We start from the raw sequence: 13265 nt of genomic DNA on the forward strand, positions 1-13265 counted from the left end.
ACAATGTTTATTCATTGTGAGCAGAAATAACCTTGTTAACACACAACTACAAATCCAGCTTGGTGTGCATGAACAAATAAAGAACTTCTGTCACATTCAGAACAAAATTAGACACACAGGTTCTCATTATGGCTTGTGTAACATTCTAGGCCATAAAATAAAAAATAAAACACAATCATCTAGAAACTACCACTACCATAATATTCCAGGGTGAGCATTTTTAACATTATCATGGTTCAAAACAATTCTGCCCTGCGTCATACAAAAAAATCCCAGTGTTTTAGCTCATATAAGATGATGGCACCTGCTGACACACGAATAACACGTCTTTTCAGTCACTTGTCAGAGTGCAACATGTCCATGAGTTCTGTGTCCACTGCATATCCATCTTAAGATATTGGGAAATGTTATGTTCTGATCCCGACGCCCTGTTCCTATAACTTTATTATAGTTATAGGAAGTTTTATGGTTGCTAATTTGAGATCACACTGCTTCTATTTTCACCTCCACACATGTGATGTAGGTGTGGAATCAGCAGTAAACACCCCAGTGACTCAGCAGTGCTCACCTGACAAAGTGTGTGCACTGTTTCTGTTCAGCTTTTGAATAAGGACACATGGAGAGTATGTGTTTGTCAGCATGTCGGCCCTCGCTGTCAAAATATCAGTAATAGTGGAAGAGACTTATTACTACGGAAATCTAAAGCACATGAATTTAATTATAATTGCAAATATAGCCAGCAGCAACATTTTACTGCTGTCAAAAACAGAATATCTCCCATGTTTGAACAAAGATAGGCAGTCTTGACCTCACATAGACCTATTCTTTTTGATTTCAGCCCAGTATTGAACCCTAACTTCCATCCTCTTGCTAGGTTGTGGACATGTACATGCACAGCGAGAGGGGTTCAATGGGAGAGTGGTGCTTCACATCAATGACATATTTATTACTTTAAGAGTGGGCCTACTGCACAGAGAAGCCTAGTATATGTATACAAAAATGTTCAGCTTATTGTTTATTTTATTTCAATTGCCCATGGGAGAGAGGAAGAGTAAAGGAGGAAAATCCTTAAAAATAATAAAATATAATGAAAGGTTACGGGTTAGCATGAACATTAATGTTAACCATTTTATTGGCCTAATAATATTTTTAACAAGTGGGTGTACAAAAAACTGCAATCACCTGCAACCTTTATACCATATCAACTTTGCAACATTCTCCACTATGTTCTTGTTAATTATGGTATCATGTAGTCCTTTAAAAACTAGCAGCTGCACCTAAGTACTGATGATCTGAGAAACTCTACTAAGGACACAAAACTGAGCATTTAACTATATGTGTGACATTATCAATGACTAAATTAGCAATCAGAACTGCTGTAGTAGCTTGCAAATTAATGGAATTTTTTCCTTCACGCTGAACCATTTAAGTGAAGTTGACTTTAATTTGCTCACTGTATGATCTGCAGTGTGCACTCTGTTCATTACATGCCTGCTTAAATTGCTCACATTATTCTGCAAAGAAAGCCATGTTTAAATGTCCTCCCTGCATGAGTCTAATGATACTAATGATACTGTATGTAAGAAAATAGGAATAGGCTTCATGTGTGCACAGAGTATAAATTCAGACTGACACTGTGGAGGAAGAAAACATGTCTGTAAGTCTTTCATCATTAACCAGCTTTAGCTATCAAAAAACTTGAATTTCTGATGCAAAGTTTGATCACAGGGTTATACTGTGTGCAGTATAACCAAAGGGTGTGAAGTCATTTCTTTGCATCATTTCACAAGCTCACAATCTTAAAAGTATTTATTTTTCATTTCAACTCGTATCATACAGAAGTGTCAAGGAATACTAAGTAGCAGATTGAGCTGTGGAGCCTTTCTTTAAATTATAAACTTTTCTTGGAAACAGTAAAAACATGTTTTTGTCATATGAAAGATTACTTACAGGCATGGCACGTCCACAGTAATGCTGATATAAAATAGAGCATACCATGGAAACCAAGGATTTATAGAGAAAACAATGACCTTACAGGTTAATACATCATCATCAATGATTTATGTTGGGAAAGTGTCTTCCTCCTCTCTGTGCTTTCCTGTGCTTATTCACCCATATTCAGACCCCATGGCAGGACATGTGGCTGCTTGCTGTTGGCTAAGTGACAACTGAAACTCAGTAAACTACCTCATGAGTTTCTGATGACTCTTTGTGGCAGTATAGCGATATGAAGGACAACAGTACTGTTGGCAGTCATTTGAATAATATGTATTATCAGCAAACTGGACTGTACTTGTATAGCACTCAAAGCACTTTTACACTATGAATCACATTCACAAATGGGTACAGGGGCAGGTCCCAACCTGCCCATCAGAGGAAACTAACCATTCACACATATTCACACACTGATGGCACAGGAGCAATTTGGGGTTAAGTATCTTTCTCAAGGACACATTGACATGTGGACTGGAGAAGCCAGGAATCAAACCGACAGCAGACTCAACAGAATACACTTACCTGATTCTGATTAAAATCTTACCTGTTAACTATCAGCTCCTGTGATTTGCATTATAAAATATATCAGGAGTAATCATGTATTACAGTTTACTTTTATTAAATATTCTCAATACTTGCTCAGGCAGACCAATTATGACTTTTTTTTTTTCCAGAAATGTACAGTAAATGCAGATGAATTATATCCTATTTAGTAGTTAATGATGGTACATAGAAAACATTACTTTATTTTAAGTGCAATACTCAAAATGATGTGAAAACAAAGGGTTAGGGTTAAGCTTAAAACCCACCACTTCAAACAGTGTTTTTAATTGTTAATGATCAAGCTTTTCTTTGCTCCTCTTCATCATAAAGAAGATGTTAATGATGATCTAATTTTCCAGCATGAATTGTCAATGTTATGTGCTGAGAATGATGAGTAGTTCATAAAGCAAGATTACCAGGATTATTTTTAGGCAATTCTGTATCACAAGGTAGCTTTAACTGAACCTGAACTAAGTTACCATGGAAACCTATGCCTCCAAACTTGCAAGCCCAGGTGAGGCTAGTTTTCAGGTTTAGTTTTACTTCAGGCTTATTCACTGCTGCAATGTGTTCAACCAGACTTAAATGCAGCATTTCATCCCCAACATCCCTGCTAAGCTCCCTGGTCAATATGTGCACATTGCACTGAACTCAGGAATACGTTTGATTATTTTAGGCTACATGAATATTTTAGAGAAAAGCCATTGAATCATTTTGGAACTTGACTGTTTCATTTTCATCATCTGCAAAGTAATAATAGAAACAAACACAAAATTGATTATTTTATTGAAAATATAAGAAATGGGTGTGGAAGCTTTTATGTTATTACTACCTACTGTATATACTACTGTGTGCTGTTACAAAGCTGTTAGACATATTTAGAACCAGTATGAAATGCTCATAACACAAAAAGCTTCTCTGTCTGGAGGGCCATAGCTGGAACTGGTTGTTAGAATAACACACACACACACACACACACACACACACACACACAGTCTGTGTCATAAATTCATAGACATTGCCAAACTGGTTTGCTTGGTTAAATGTCAACAGGTGGAGGATTCCATGTCAAAACACAGCAGTCACTTTTACACACATCATTGTGAGGGCTCATATGTGTTCTTTATTCAAATTATTATAATTATTTTATTATTGCGTGTGAATGTGTTATTGTGTGGATCACCAATAGGACTGAACGGTTACTATCAGCTGCCATCTCACTGTATGTGCACACTTAGCATAGTTAATTTCTCTGCCCTTGTTGACTGTTCCACTACATTTTTCATCTCTTTCTCAACTCGCAGTGAACTGGAGGACTATGTGGACCATTTGCAAAGAAGCTCCGCCTCCAGTCCCAGCCAGCTGTCAGTCACTCTGAGAGAAGTGGAGGAGGGAGCAGTCAACCTGCGGAGGGTCGGAGAAGCTCTGGCCATCCTCAAAGGTCAGTGGACTTGGGTGAATATGAAAAACAAACAATACAAATTTTACTGGGGGATTATATACAGTATTATGATATTACACACAATCCACATACAAACATACAGTCAAATTGTATCAGACTATTGGCTGGTTAAGGAATATATCTATATGCATTTGATCATTACTTGCATATCAGAATCAGAAATATTTTATTGATTGGTCGTGTTACAGTTTCTTACATTCTAGAATACACATATATATAAGCATTGAGAAATGATAAGAAATAAGAAGAAAATAAGAAATATGTAAAAATATGCGCATCATACTACGACAGCATAAATAAGAATGCTGAGAAATGGGATCTATAAATGTGTTAAGATGCAAGAATAGTATAAATAAGAAATATTAGTTGAAATATGTAGATGTAAATGGAAACATATCAGACGGTGAGAAGCTCAGCCCTGAATCTGCTTTTTGACCTGACAGGTACCTCACCCTCAAAGTTTAGGAAACCAAGGAAGAACAAAATAGTTTTGGCCTCAGTCTGAACCCAGTAATCCCCAAACATGTCAGTTTGAAACTTGTGAATTTAAAGTTTGGCTCGGTTCACCCAAATTAGTGCAGTTTTCAACAGTTATTATAGGGACCATTTATTCAGTTGATAATAGTTCCACTGAAAACTGTTGATGTATGTGGATTATTTAGAGTAACTGGACATTGTTATAGGGAAGACATGTTGATATTTAATTGTTTAGTGTCGTTTTTCAAAGGTGTGAGCATTACAAACTGATGATCTAATTGCTTTTTGGTTTTGTGTGGACTGTTTAGCATGATAAAAAAGAAAAATAATGATGAAAATATACACTAAGTAAAATTAGCCAGTATTAATTGAGAATGTTATGTGCCAATCAGGGCATCATTTAATGGTCGATATGAACAGGAGGAATGATTACAGCAACAAAAACATGTTTCAATGGATGGATTTGAAAAACTGTGAATCTGTCCTTTAGTAACATGAAACATTTTATATTATGTTTTCAAATAAATGAAAACACAAGTACAGTATAAACATCCAAATGACTCTTTTAAATATGCATTTACACTGACGATAACTCCTGAATGCCGCTCATAAACACACTCTCCAGCACGCAAGTTTTCAGGAGGGGTGCCATGGAAACAAATCTCTATAAAGGGGTGTCACACTTTAAACATGTTTGGGAACCACTTCAAAGGACCACTGTTGGTTTAAAGCTGCATTAAACCTCAGTTTTTAGATCACACTGGAGGTGAAGTGATCCTCACTTACAAAACATGACATTATACAAAACAGGCAGCTAGGAGATATCTAAACTAAATTGGGTCAGCTTTACTTAATTCAATGTCTATATCATGATGAAGTGCATCATACTTGATGTTAAGTTTATCTGGATGAATCACAGTGTTACTAGTTAAAGATTCTGGACTGCACTTTAGGCTGATTGGTTGGTTGAACATCTGGCTTGTTGTCATTAGTCTATAAAGCTGTTATTAAATTCATTATATGAGATTCAGACTATTTATCACAATCAGAATTGCCTCAGTATGTTGACACAAGGAATTTAATCTCAGTAGCTTTCAAAATTCTTAAATACAGTGCAGAGAAATTTACATAAACCACCTGTCCTGTTAAGGCTGCAGAACCCCTGCATTTATTGTTAAATAATATGTGGTGATATGTAGAATTACAGTACGTTTTCACAGTGTTAAGGTCATTTTTAATTGACTCTACTGTCCGATTGTCTTCCAGGTGAGTTTCCAGAGCTGCAGGTGAAGATGCGTTCAGTACTGAAGCTGGAGGTGGAGGCGGTTCGTTTCTTGAAGGAGGAGCCTCATAAGATGGACTCCATGTTGAAGAGGGTCAAAGCCCTGACTGAAGCCCTTAGCTCCCTCCGCAGGTACAGATTCACTTCTCTGCCCTGTGCAGGAGTGCCAAAGAAGTGCTGGAGTGTAAATCAAGTGACGTGGAAAATAATCCTTATATAAGGCCAACTTTGTGATCAACAGGTGTGTGTCAGATTCAGCCCCCCCAGCCAGATCAGCACAAGTGGAGCCTCCAAAGGTCCTGGAGACAGACCAGGACCCTCTGAAGACCCAGAGCCCTCAGAGCTCCCCCAAACCTCAGCTTCGATCCTCGGTCAGACCCCCTCAGCCCACTCCCTCCTCCTCCTCTGGGAGTCAGTTTGAGGCGGGCCAGGTGGGCTCAGTCTCCCCCATCATGGCCCGCAGAATGAAGACCACAGCAGCCAGCGTGATCCAGCCCCCCCACCACCACCCCAGCCCCCCACTAACCCCCACTCATGGACGAGACTCACCAACTGTGGCCAAGGTACTGCTGCAGAAACACTTGGACAGATGATTGGTCCATTTGCTCAAAATGACAACATGTAATTGAACAAAAACCTCGTGTATGCAAAAGCAGGCGTTTTGGGAAGCAGTATATGGTGTTGACCGTAACAAATGTTGTTGTTGTGAAGGTGAGTCCTCGCAGCAGAGAGGGCAGCCCTGCCCTGCAGAAGAGACCCAGTCCTCTGCAGTCTGACGGAGTCTGCATTTCAACAGAAAGCAGCCAGTCTGCACCAGCATCAACACAGGAGAGTCTCACTGACAAGACCACCATAACACACACACATCCTGAGGTCAGTGTTGATTACATCTACTGACGTATATCAAATGTTAAATATCTTCAGAAATGTCCCATCCCTTTTAGTTGTGATTTATTATTAGCTTTAGAATTATAGCTCAGTGCCACAGAAACCATACTGACACAAAAGGCCCATAGTCATTGGTTTGTGTGTGATTTTCACACACAAAACACCCAGATTATTTTCAAGGAGATGATTGGTTTAACAGATTTCTCCTGAATTACATCTAAAACAATTAATGATAAACAGATTAGTTGATCAACAGAATAAACAGAAAACAGAAAAAGCCATGTTTTCTCTTATTCCATCTTTTCTTTGTGTTATATGATAGTAAAGTGAATATCTTTGGGTTATAGTAATCTGGTGGCAGGCATCAACGAGGGTTTTAGGAAAATGTAAATGGCATGTTTTACTATTTTAGGTCATTCTATAAACCAACGACTATTCGATTAAAGAAAATAATCAACAGCTTAAGCCATAACAAAAATATTCATTATCATTATCATCATTCCAGATTTAGTCTGGATTATACTCTCCCATGTATACAAAAGCTGCTGTGTATCCTACTGACGCTGGAATGTTGCTTGTGGTCATAGAAAGTGAAAAGAACAAAGGATTATGGCTGATAATCCCTATCACATTCCCTCCTAGTAAGTACATTTTTTAAAAATCAAACATAAAAATCCTGGATCGTTTCCCTCCTCATACAGTATTCAACAGTAATATCAATAGCACCACCATGTGGATAGTTGTAATTCAGTTGACATTTGGCTCTGAACTCCTCAGTCTGACATGTCGATACTGCTCCCTGTGCAGGCTAGGCTCATTTCTACTTGACTAGCTTTGGACTACCCCATAATCAGGTTTGATTACTTCTCACCAATATGAATAGTTGTGTTGTTGTGTAGTGTTGTAGTCTTATGGGACAGTCCTCTTTGACTTATTTGTTAAACCAACCAGACTTGTTTAAATGTGTCAATTTAAACCAGTTATGGTCAGATGAAAAGACATGAAATGTACAAAGCTGTGGACATAAAAAGTATTTCTGGCAGCAGGGTGTGTGTGTTCATGGTCATTGTTGGTTTAGTCAGCATATGGGATTTGTTGACAAGAAGAAAAATATAGAACATCAAATAAAATATAGAATATTGGCCTTATCTTTTCATCATGAGCAGTTTAATCTGTGATGTCTTGGTTATAAACAATTTGATTGTGAAGCAGTTCCTAACTACATGATGATTGAAGCAACAGTTGTATGTGACTTACTTTCACTTTTAAACCATATTTAGTCCAGTTTTGAAGCAGACATGTAATCAGTAATTACACTGTGACTCACCAGGTGGAGTGTGATTTCTGGATCAGTGGTTCATTGCTGTTCAGTAGCCAAGATTTCTCTTTTAAAATTCTGCTTTAGGACTTGAATTTTGAACCAAATGCCCACCTGTGTGTGCCCTCCACAGACCACAGAGAGAGAAGCTCCAGAGGGCAGTCTGACTCTAGAAACCAGCAGTATGACCCAGCCCGGCACCAGCCAAGCCCACCAGCCCACCAGCTCTGACGCCAGTCAGCCTTCACCCCCAAACACCAGCACCACCAGCACAGACGTTGACCAGGTCCTTCAGGAGGCCCAGGCCAGCCTGATGAAGTCCATCCCTGATTTGGATGTGTCAGATACCAGAGAGGGTCCCTCTGATTCGACCTCAGGGCAGACAAACCCCTCTGCAGCAAAGTCGGAGCAGGAGACACCTCTGGACCTCACACTGCAAGGTTGACCTGTTATAACCTAAACTCATGGCAAACATGTACCCCAAAATCATTTCATGAAGTAGCATAGATAAATAGTTTTACAGCTCAGTACTGTTCAATGTGTATTTAGTGTTTTAATGCCAAGAAACACCACTATAGCACTTACAGCAGGACACACAGTAGAGTAGAGTGAATTTAAGACATTGAAAATGTATTAACAATGACACAGATTAACACTGAGATCATTTACAGTATGAAACAGTTCAGATTTGTTATTATGTTATTTTGATGAAGTCTTTTTAAATACTGGTCAGTATGATTAAGACACAATGAAATTACAGGATTAGGAGACACAATATGAATAATAATATGTAATATGAATTACAGAGATGAGACTTCTGTAGAAGTGTTTTTCATGGTGTGTGTGGAAACCCACACACACCATATAAACCCAAACACTGTTTCTGTATTTCTAAGTTAAAGCTGTGCTGCTTTTGTACTGCAGCTCCACTGGAGCAGCAGGCTGCCTTGTCTGACACCCAGGAACACAAAGCCCCCAAGCTGAGAGATGAAGTAGACTCCACCCTACCGAAACCTCCAGACACAGGTAAGAATAGACTTTGATCAACACAACCTGAACCCTTCTGTTGTTGTTGTTCTTGTTGTTGTTGTTTTGTAGCTGATTTTTGATCTATATCCACTATTTATCAGGATGTATGAAAGCATGAACAAAATACTGACATAACTTTAATTAATACTTGAAATGGGATGCAATGAACTAAGAATGGAAAATAGAGCAAACTTTATATAGCCCACAAAAAATAAATTGATCAGCCCTAATATGCACAGAAAGCAAAGCCCAGAGGAACATTGAAACATGTTTTTCTTGCTGTAATCATTCCTCCTGTTCATACTGACCAGTAGAAGATCCCTTCATAATGCATTTACAATGGATGTGATGGAGGACAAAAGGAAAACTTCTTTCACTCTTCATATGGACACTTGACTGCTGTTTTAAGACACACTTGAAAAACTGTGAACCTGTCCTTTAATTACTGTGACGTTTTAATATCAGTTATTTACTAAATCCATGACTGTTTTTAGCTGCAGCAGCCACCTCTGAGCTTCCTGCAGCAGCTGTAGAGCCTCCTTCACCAGCTGCTCCCTCTACTGCTCCCTCAGCTTCTTCATCAGCTTCTCCATCAGCTTCTCCCAGCACAGAGCGGAGCAGTCGGCCTCAGGTGGAGAAACCCCGCCGCTCCAGTGTGGACAAGGAGATAAAGCAGAGTCCAGACAGGGCTGGCAAGTCCTCCCCTCCTCCTCCTCCTCCTCCACGGAGGTCAGTTCATCAGCGTGGGTCAGCTGTTGACCTGGCTTTAAAGCACCTAAAAACCATCAATCACCTCTATTGCATTATTATATTGTTATTCTTCTTATTATTATCATCCAAGGTTCCATGCTGTCAGTTCAGGTCTTACCACAGGAAGGTCAGGAGAGGTGATCTTCACCACCAGGAAAGAGCCTGTAGGAGCACAGGTATGTGTGTGTGTGTGTGTGTGTGTGTGTAAACACATGTATGGGCATAAATAAAAACATCGTGTCTAAATTTGGAATATAATCATTTTTACAAACGGCTGCAAAATATGTATCCCATGTCATAACTTGCAGGTCATTTTTCTGAAAAAGACTGAAATAGATCTGAATCTTTTTTGTTCACCATATTTTGTCAGAGTTTGGCGCTCCATGTCTTTCATAGACACGTTATACTGTATGCAGAAGAAGTTTAATATCCATTAAAATACAATAGATGTTGTTCCTCACAGGAACAGGTAATAATGAAATAAATAGATAAAACATAGGACACAAAAACGTAAAGTAAAAGAGACCTGAATTAGTTCAAATAAGGATAAATAAAGTAAAATAAGGAAATAAAGAACAATATTAGTAATAGGAATGGAACCCATTAACAATTTAATAACTGTCACATCCATAACTAAAATATCATGACTTATAGATTTTATTTAATTTTTTTGCCCATGAAAACAAACGTTGCTCTGAAACTGTATATTAAACAGAACATAAATCAAAGCCACAATGAAATCTTTCAACTAATAAATACTAGCTTAAATTCACATGAATTTCATGTTTATAATATTCCTTAGGGACAGTGAGTATTTAGTTTGAAATATGCCGCTTAATGTAGTATTTCTTTAAATGATTGGAATGTTATTAACATCATTCATTTATGTGTCAACTATGGGTCGACTACATGATGTGAGTTTAAATTAATTGATAAACTTTAGTTTAAATATATATCATTAAAAATATTTGTCTGGATATGATGATTTTTAGAAGTGACATACCATCCCAGCCCCAGTTAACAGTATAGTTTACTTCCCAACATCTCCTTCACTAAGCATATGTAAATAAGTGGCTGAGTCCTCCACAGACTTTGATAAAGTTAAGATAAAGGCTAAAGGCTGTCAACCTGACGTGCCAGAATGTTTGTTACACAGAAGCATCTGAGAAGTCATCCATGGTAACTTTTTGGAAAAGGGCAGGCACTTTCAAAAAAATACTAGCCAGGTGATTGGACGAACTGTCTATCACCGTTTTACCTTGCGAGGCAGCTGGATTCGTGACACTGATTGGTCCGAACCACCAGTGGTTCGGATACAAGTGCATAACTTGAAGCCATTAACACAAAAACAAAAGTTAATACTTTCTATGCTTTGCTTTCATTTCACTACTCTGTGGAAGGATGCGGGTGCAAATGAGCCGCCTGTGGTTCCTCAGCCCAAACCCCCCAGACAGCCACCAGAGGTCAAACCCAAACCCCAGATATGTCCTCCTGCAACTCTGGCTGCTTCCACCTCTGCCCCTGCCACAGCTTCAGCACAGAGGGAAGAGGAAGATGAAGAGGAGGAAGAAGAAGAGGACAATAAATTTATGAAAGAACTGCAGGTATGTTTGATAATTTACTGTTTCTTTAAACTCTCTCAGAGCAATTATAGAACTAATTTTAGAGCAATACATTAGTCATATTGGCCTTTTATGAGAAATACAACCTGCCAGTGAGGTGCATTGCTGATTTGATGAATATGATGCAGTTTAATACATATTATAGGACTGGTCAATGCTACAGTGCGTGTGTACACAACTCTGCATTAATAAAAGGTGTTAACCATCCATTACATCCTCATGCCTCCAACCCTACCTCTGCTTCCATCACTTTTTCCTTTACCGTGGACCCTCTGCCCCTCTCACCCAGGTGTTTCAGAAATGCACAATGAAGGAAGTAAGGAGCAGAGGTGTACTTGAACTCTCAGTCTCTGAGCTTCAGAGCAGAGAAATTGATCCTGAGGTAAAAAAAAAAAAAAAGACATAAAACCCACTAACAGCACTAACCATTAACTACTCAACAACTGATCTTTTAACTCAGACATTAAAAATTGGCTCATCAAAGTGTTAAATGCACCTTTAAAACAATAAATCAGTCTGCTGACTTTTATTGTGATTGGATCTTACATTACGGTGTTCAGACAAAGCACAACTGTGTTCAGCAGATACATTTTTGTTTACTGCGACATAAAAAAATCAGTTTTAATCTACAGTGAGTTAAAAATGTGAATCTGCATTAACCAACTCTAACTAAACTAAACATATAATCTCTAGTGATGTTCACAATTAATTGATTCATTCAAATACATGTCGAGCTAGCTTAACCTTCAGTTTACTGTAAATGTAAAGATTGATGGAGCTGTTGTAGTGTAATTCAACTTGATGATAAATGATCTTTCCATTATAATTAACATGAACTAGTCGTATAAGTTATATAACATGTGCATTCCTTATCTCAAAAACACCACTTCTCACCTAATTTGTGGTTTGCAGTGAACATTTTTTATGCTTCTAACTCACAACAGCTGAAAATTCTGGAGTGTGGATTAACATCACTCAGGCCTGTGTATTGACTGATGACAGTTGCTGAGACAAACTGGTTTACACTGTGCATGTTTTCCAAGTACAACACTAACTAAACCTGTCACAGAATACTCTCCACATTTAACTGCTTTATGTTTTATTACTTTAATCTTAATTCATTAATTCAGCAGTGTTCTGGTGGCTCAATTGGCTACCGTGTGTATTGTTATTGTGTTGATCAGGATTTATATCCAGTCAAACAGACATCACATCATCTGCTCCTCTCTCTTCAGCTTTCCTTTCTCTTTGAACTGTCCGATGAAGGTGATCCTTTGAAAGGATAATCCTAATAATCCTAGTTTATTACAACTTGGGTCTTATATTAATAGTTGTGACATCATTTCTATCAGTAATAATAATATTATAGATGCTGTTATCACTTAGTTATCACTTAGATCTAGGAACACTTTGACATCACTTAAAAAATACAGACGGGTCAAAACATGGTATCTGATGCTATGTGATATGATTGCACCATAAAGGTAAGTATGGTAGGTCAGAGTTGAACCAGGATGACAAACCAGTGATGCATGTTTACAACAGGAAGTTTCACCTTCATTTTCTTCACCAGATAAGTTTGACACATTTCCAACCTGATCTGTCCAGTCTGACATAAACTAAAATAATAAGACCCATGTTGTAATAAATCAGACATGTCCTTTAACAAATAATACGATGATCACATCTATGTCTGGTGTTTACATTTGAATGAATATGAGATACAGTATGTATCATGAGAGCATCTTGAGGATGCCCTCATTAACAAGAAAACACTTTTAATCTTAGAGATTTTTTTTAAAAAAAAGTCTTAAACTCTGTGAGATGCTTTTGCACTTGTTGACTTGTTCTTGTAGAATGCATCCTGTTTAGATGTGGTTTTACTGACAGAATCAGAGG

At 38.1% G+C, this 13265-nt stretch overlaps 1 protein-coding gene and 1 long non-coding RNA gene across 7 annotated transcripts in view; both read left to right on the forward strand.

The window, feature by feature from the left end:
* Nucleotides 1–13265, forward strand: part of LOC121909468 — a 567936-nt gene that overhangs the window by 293846 nt on the left and 260825 nt on the right. The window lies entirely within an intron of this gene.
* Nucleotides 1–13265, forward strand: part of si:ch211-207d6.2 (sickle tail protein homolog) — a 112993-nt gene that overhangs the window by 88286 nt on the left and 11442 nt on the right. For 4 of the 6 annotated variants that reach the window (XM_042429993.1, XM_042429997.1, XM_042429995.1 and 1 more), the window contains exons 13-22: nt 3843–3979; nt 5744–5891; nt 6001–6322; nt 6471–6632; nt 8099–8405; nt 8890–8991; nt 9489–9723; nt 9836–9920; nt 11145–11348; nt 11656–11748. In XM_042429993.1, coding sequence (XP_042285927.1) covers nt 3843–3979; nt 5744–5891; nt 6001–6322; nt 6471–6632; nt 8099–8405; nt 8890–8991; nt 9489–9723; nt 9836–9920; nt 11145–11348; nt 11656–11748 — 1795 coding nt within the window. The remainder of the gene's footprint in view (nt 1–3842; nt 3980–5743; nt 5892–6000; nt 6323–6470; nt 6633–8098; nt 8406–8889; nt 8992–9488; nt 9724–9835; nt 9921–11144; nt 11349–11655; nt 11749–13265) is intronic. The other 2 variants (XM_042429994.1, XM_042429999.1) reach the window with 1 other exon arrangement.

Source organism: Thunnus maccoyii, chromosome 12, assembly GCF_910596095.1.
Source record: "Thunnus maccoyii chromosome 12, fThuMac1.1, whole genome shotgun sequence".
Classification (NCBI taxonomy): domain Eukaryota; kingdom Metazoa; phylum Chordata; class Actinopteri; order Scombriformes; family Scombridae; genus Thunnus; species Thunnus maccoyii.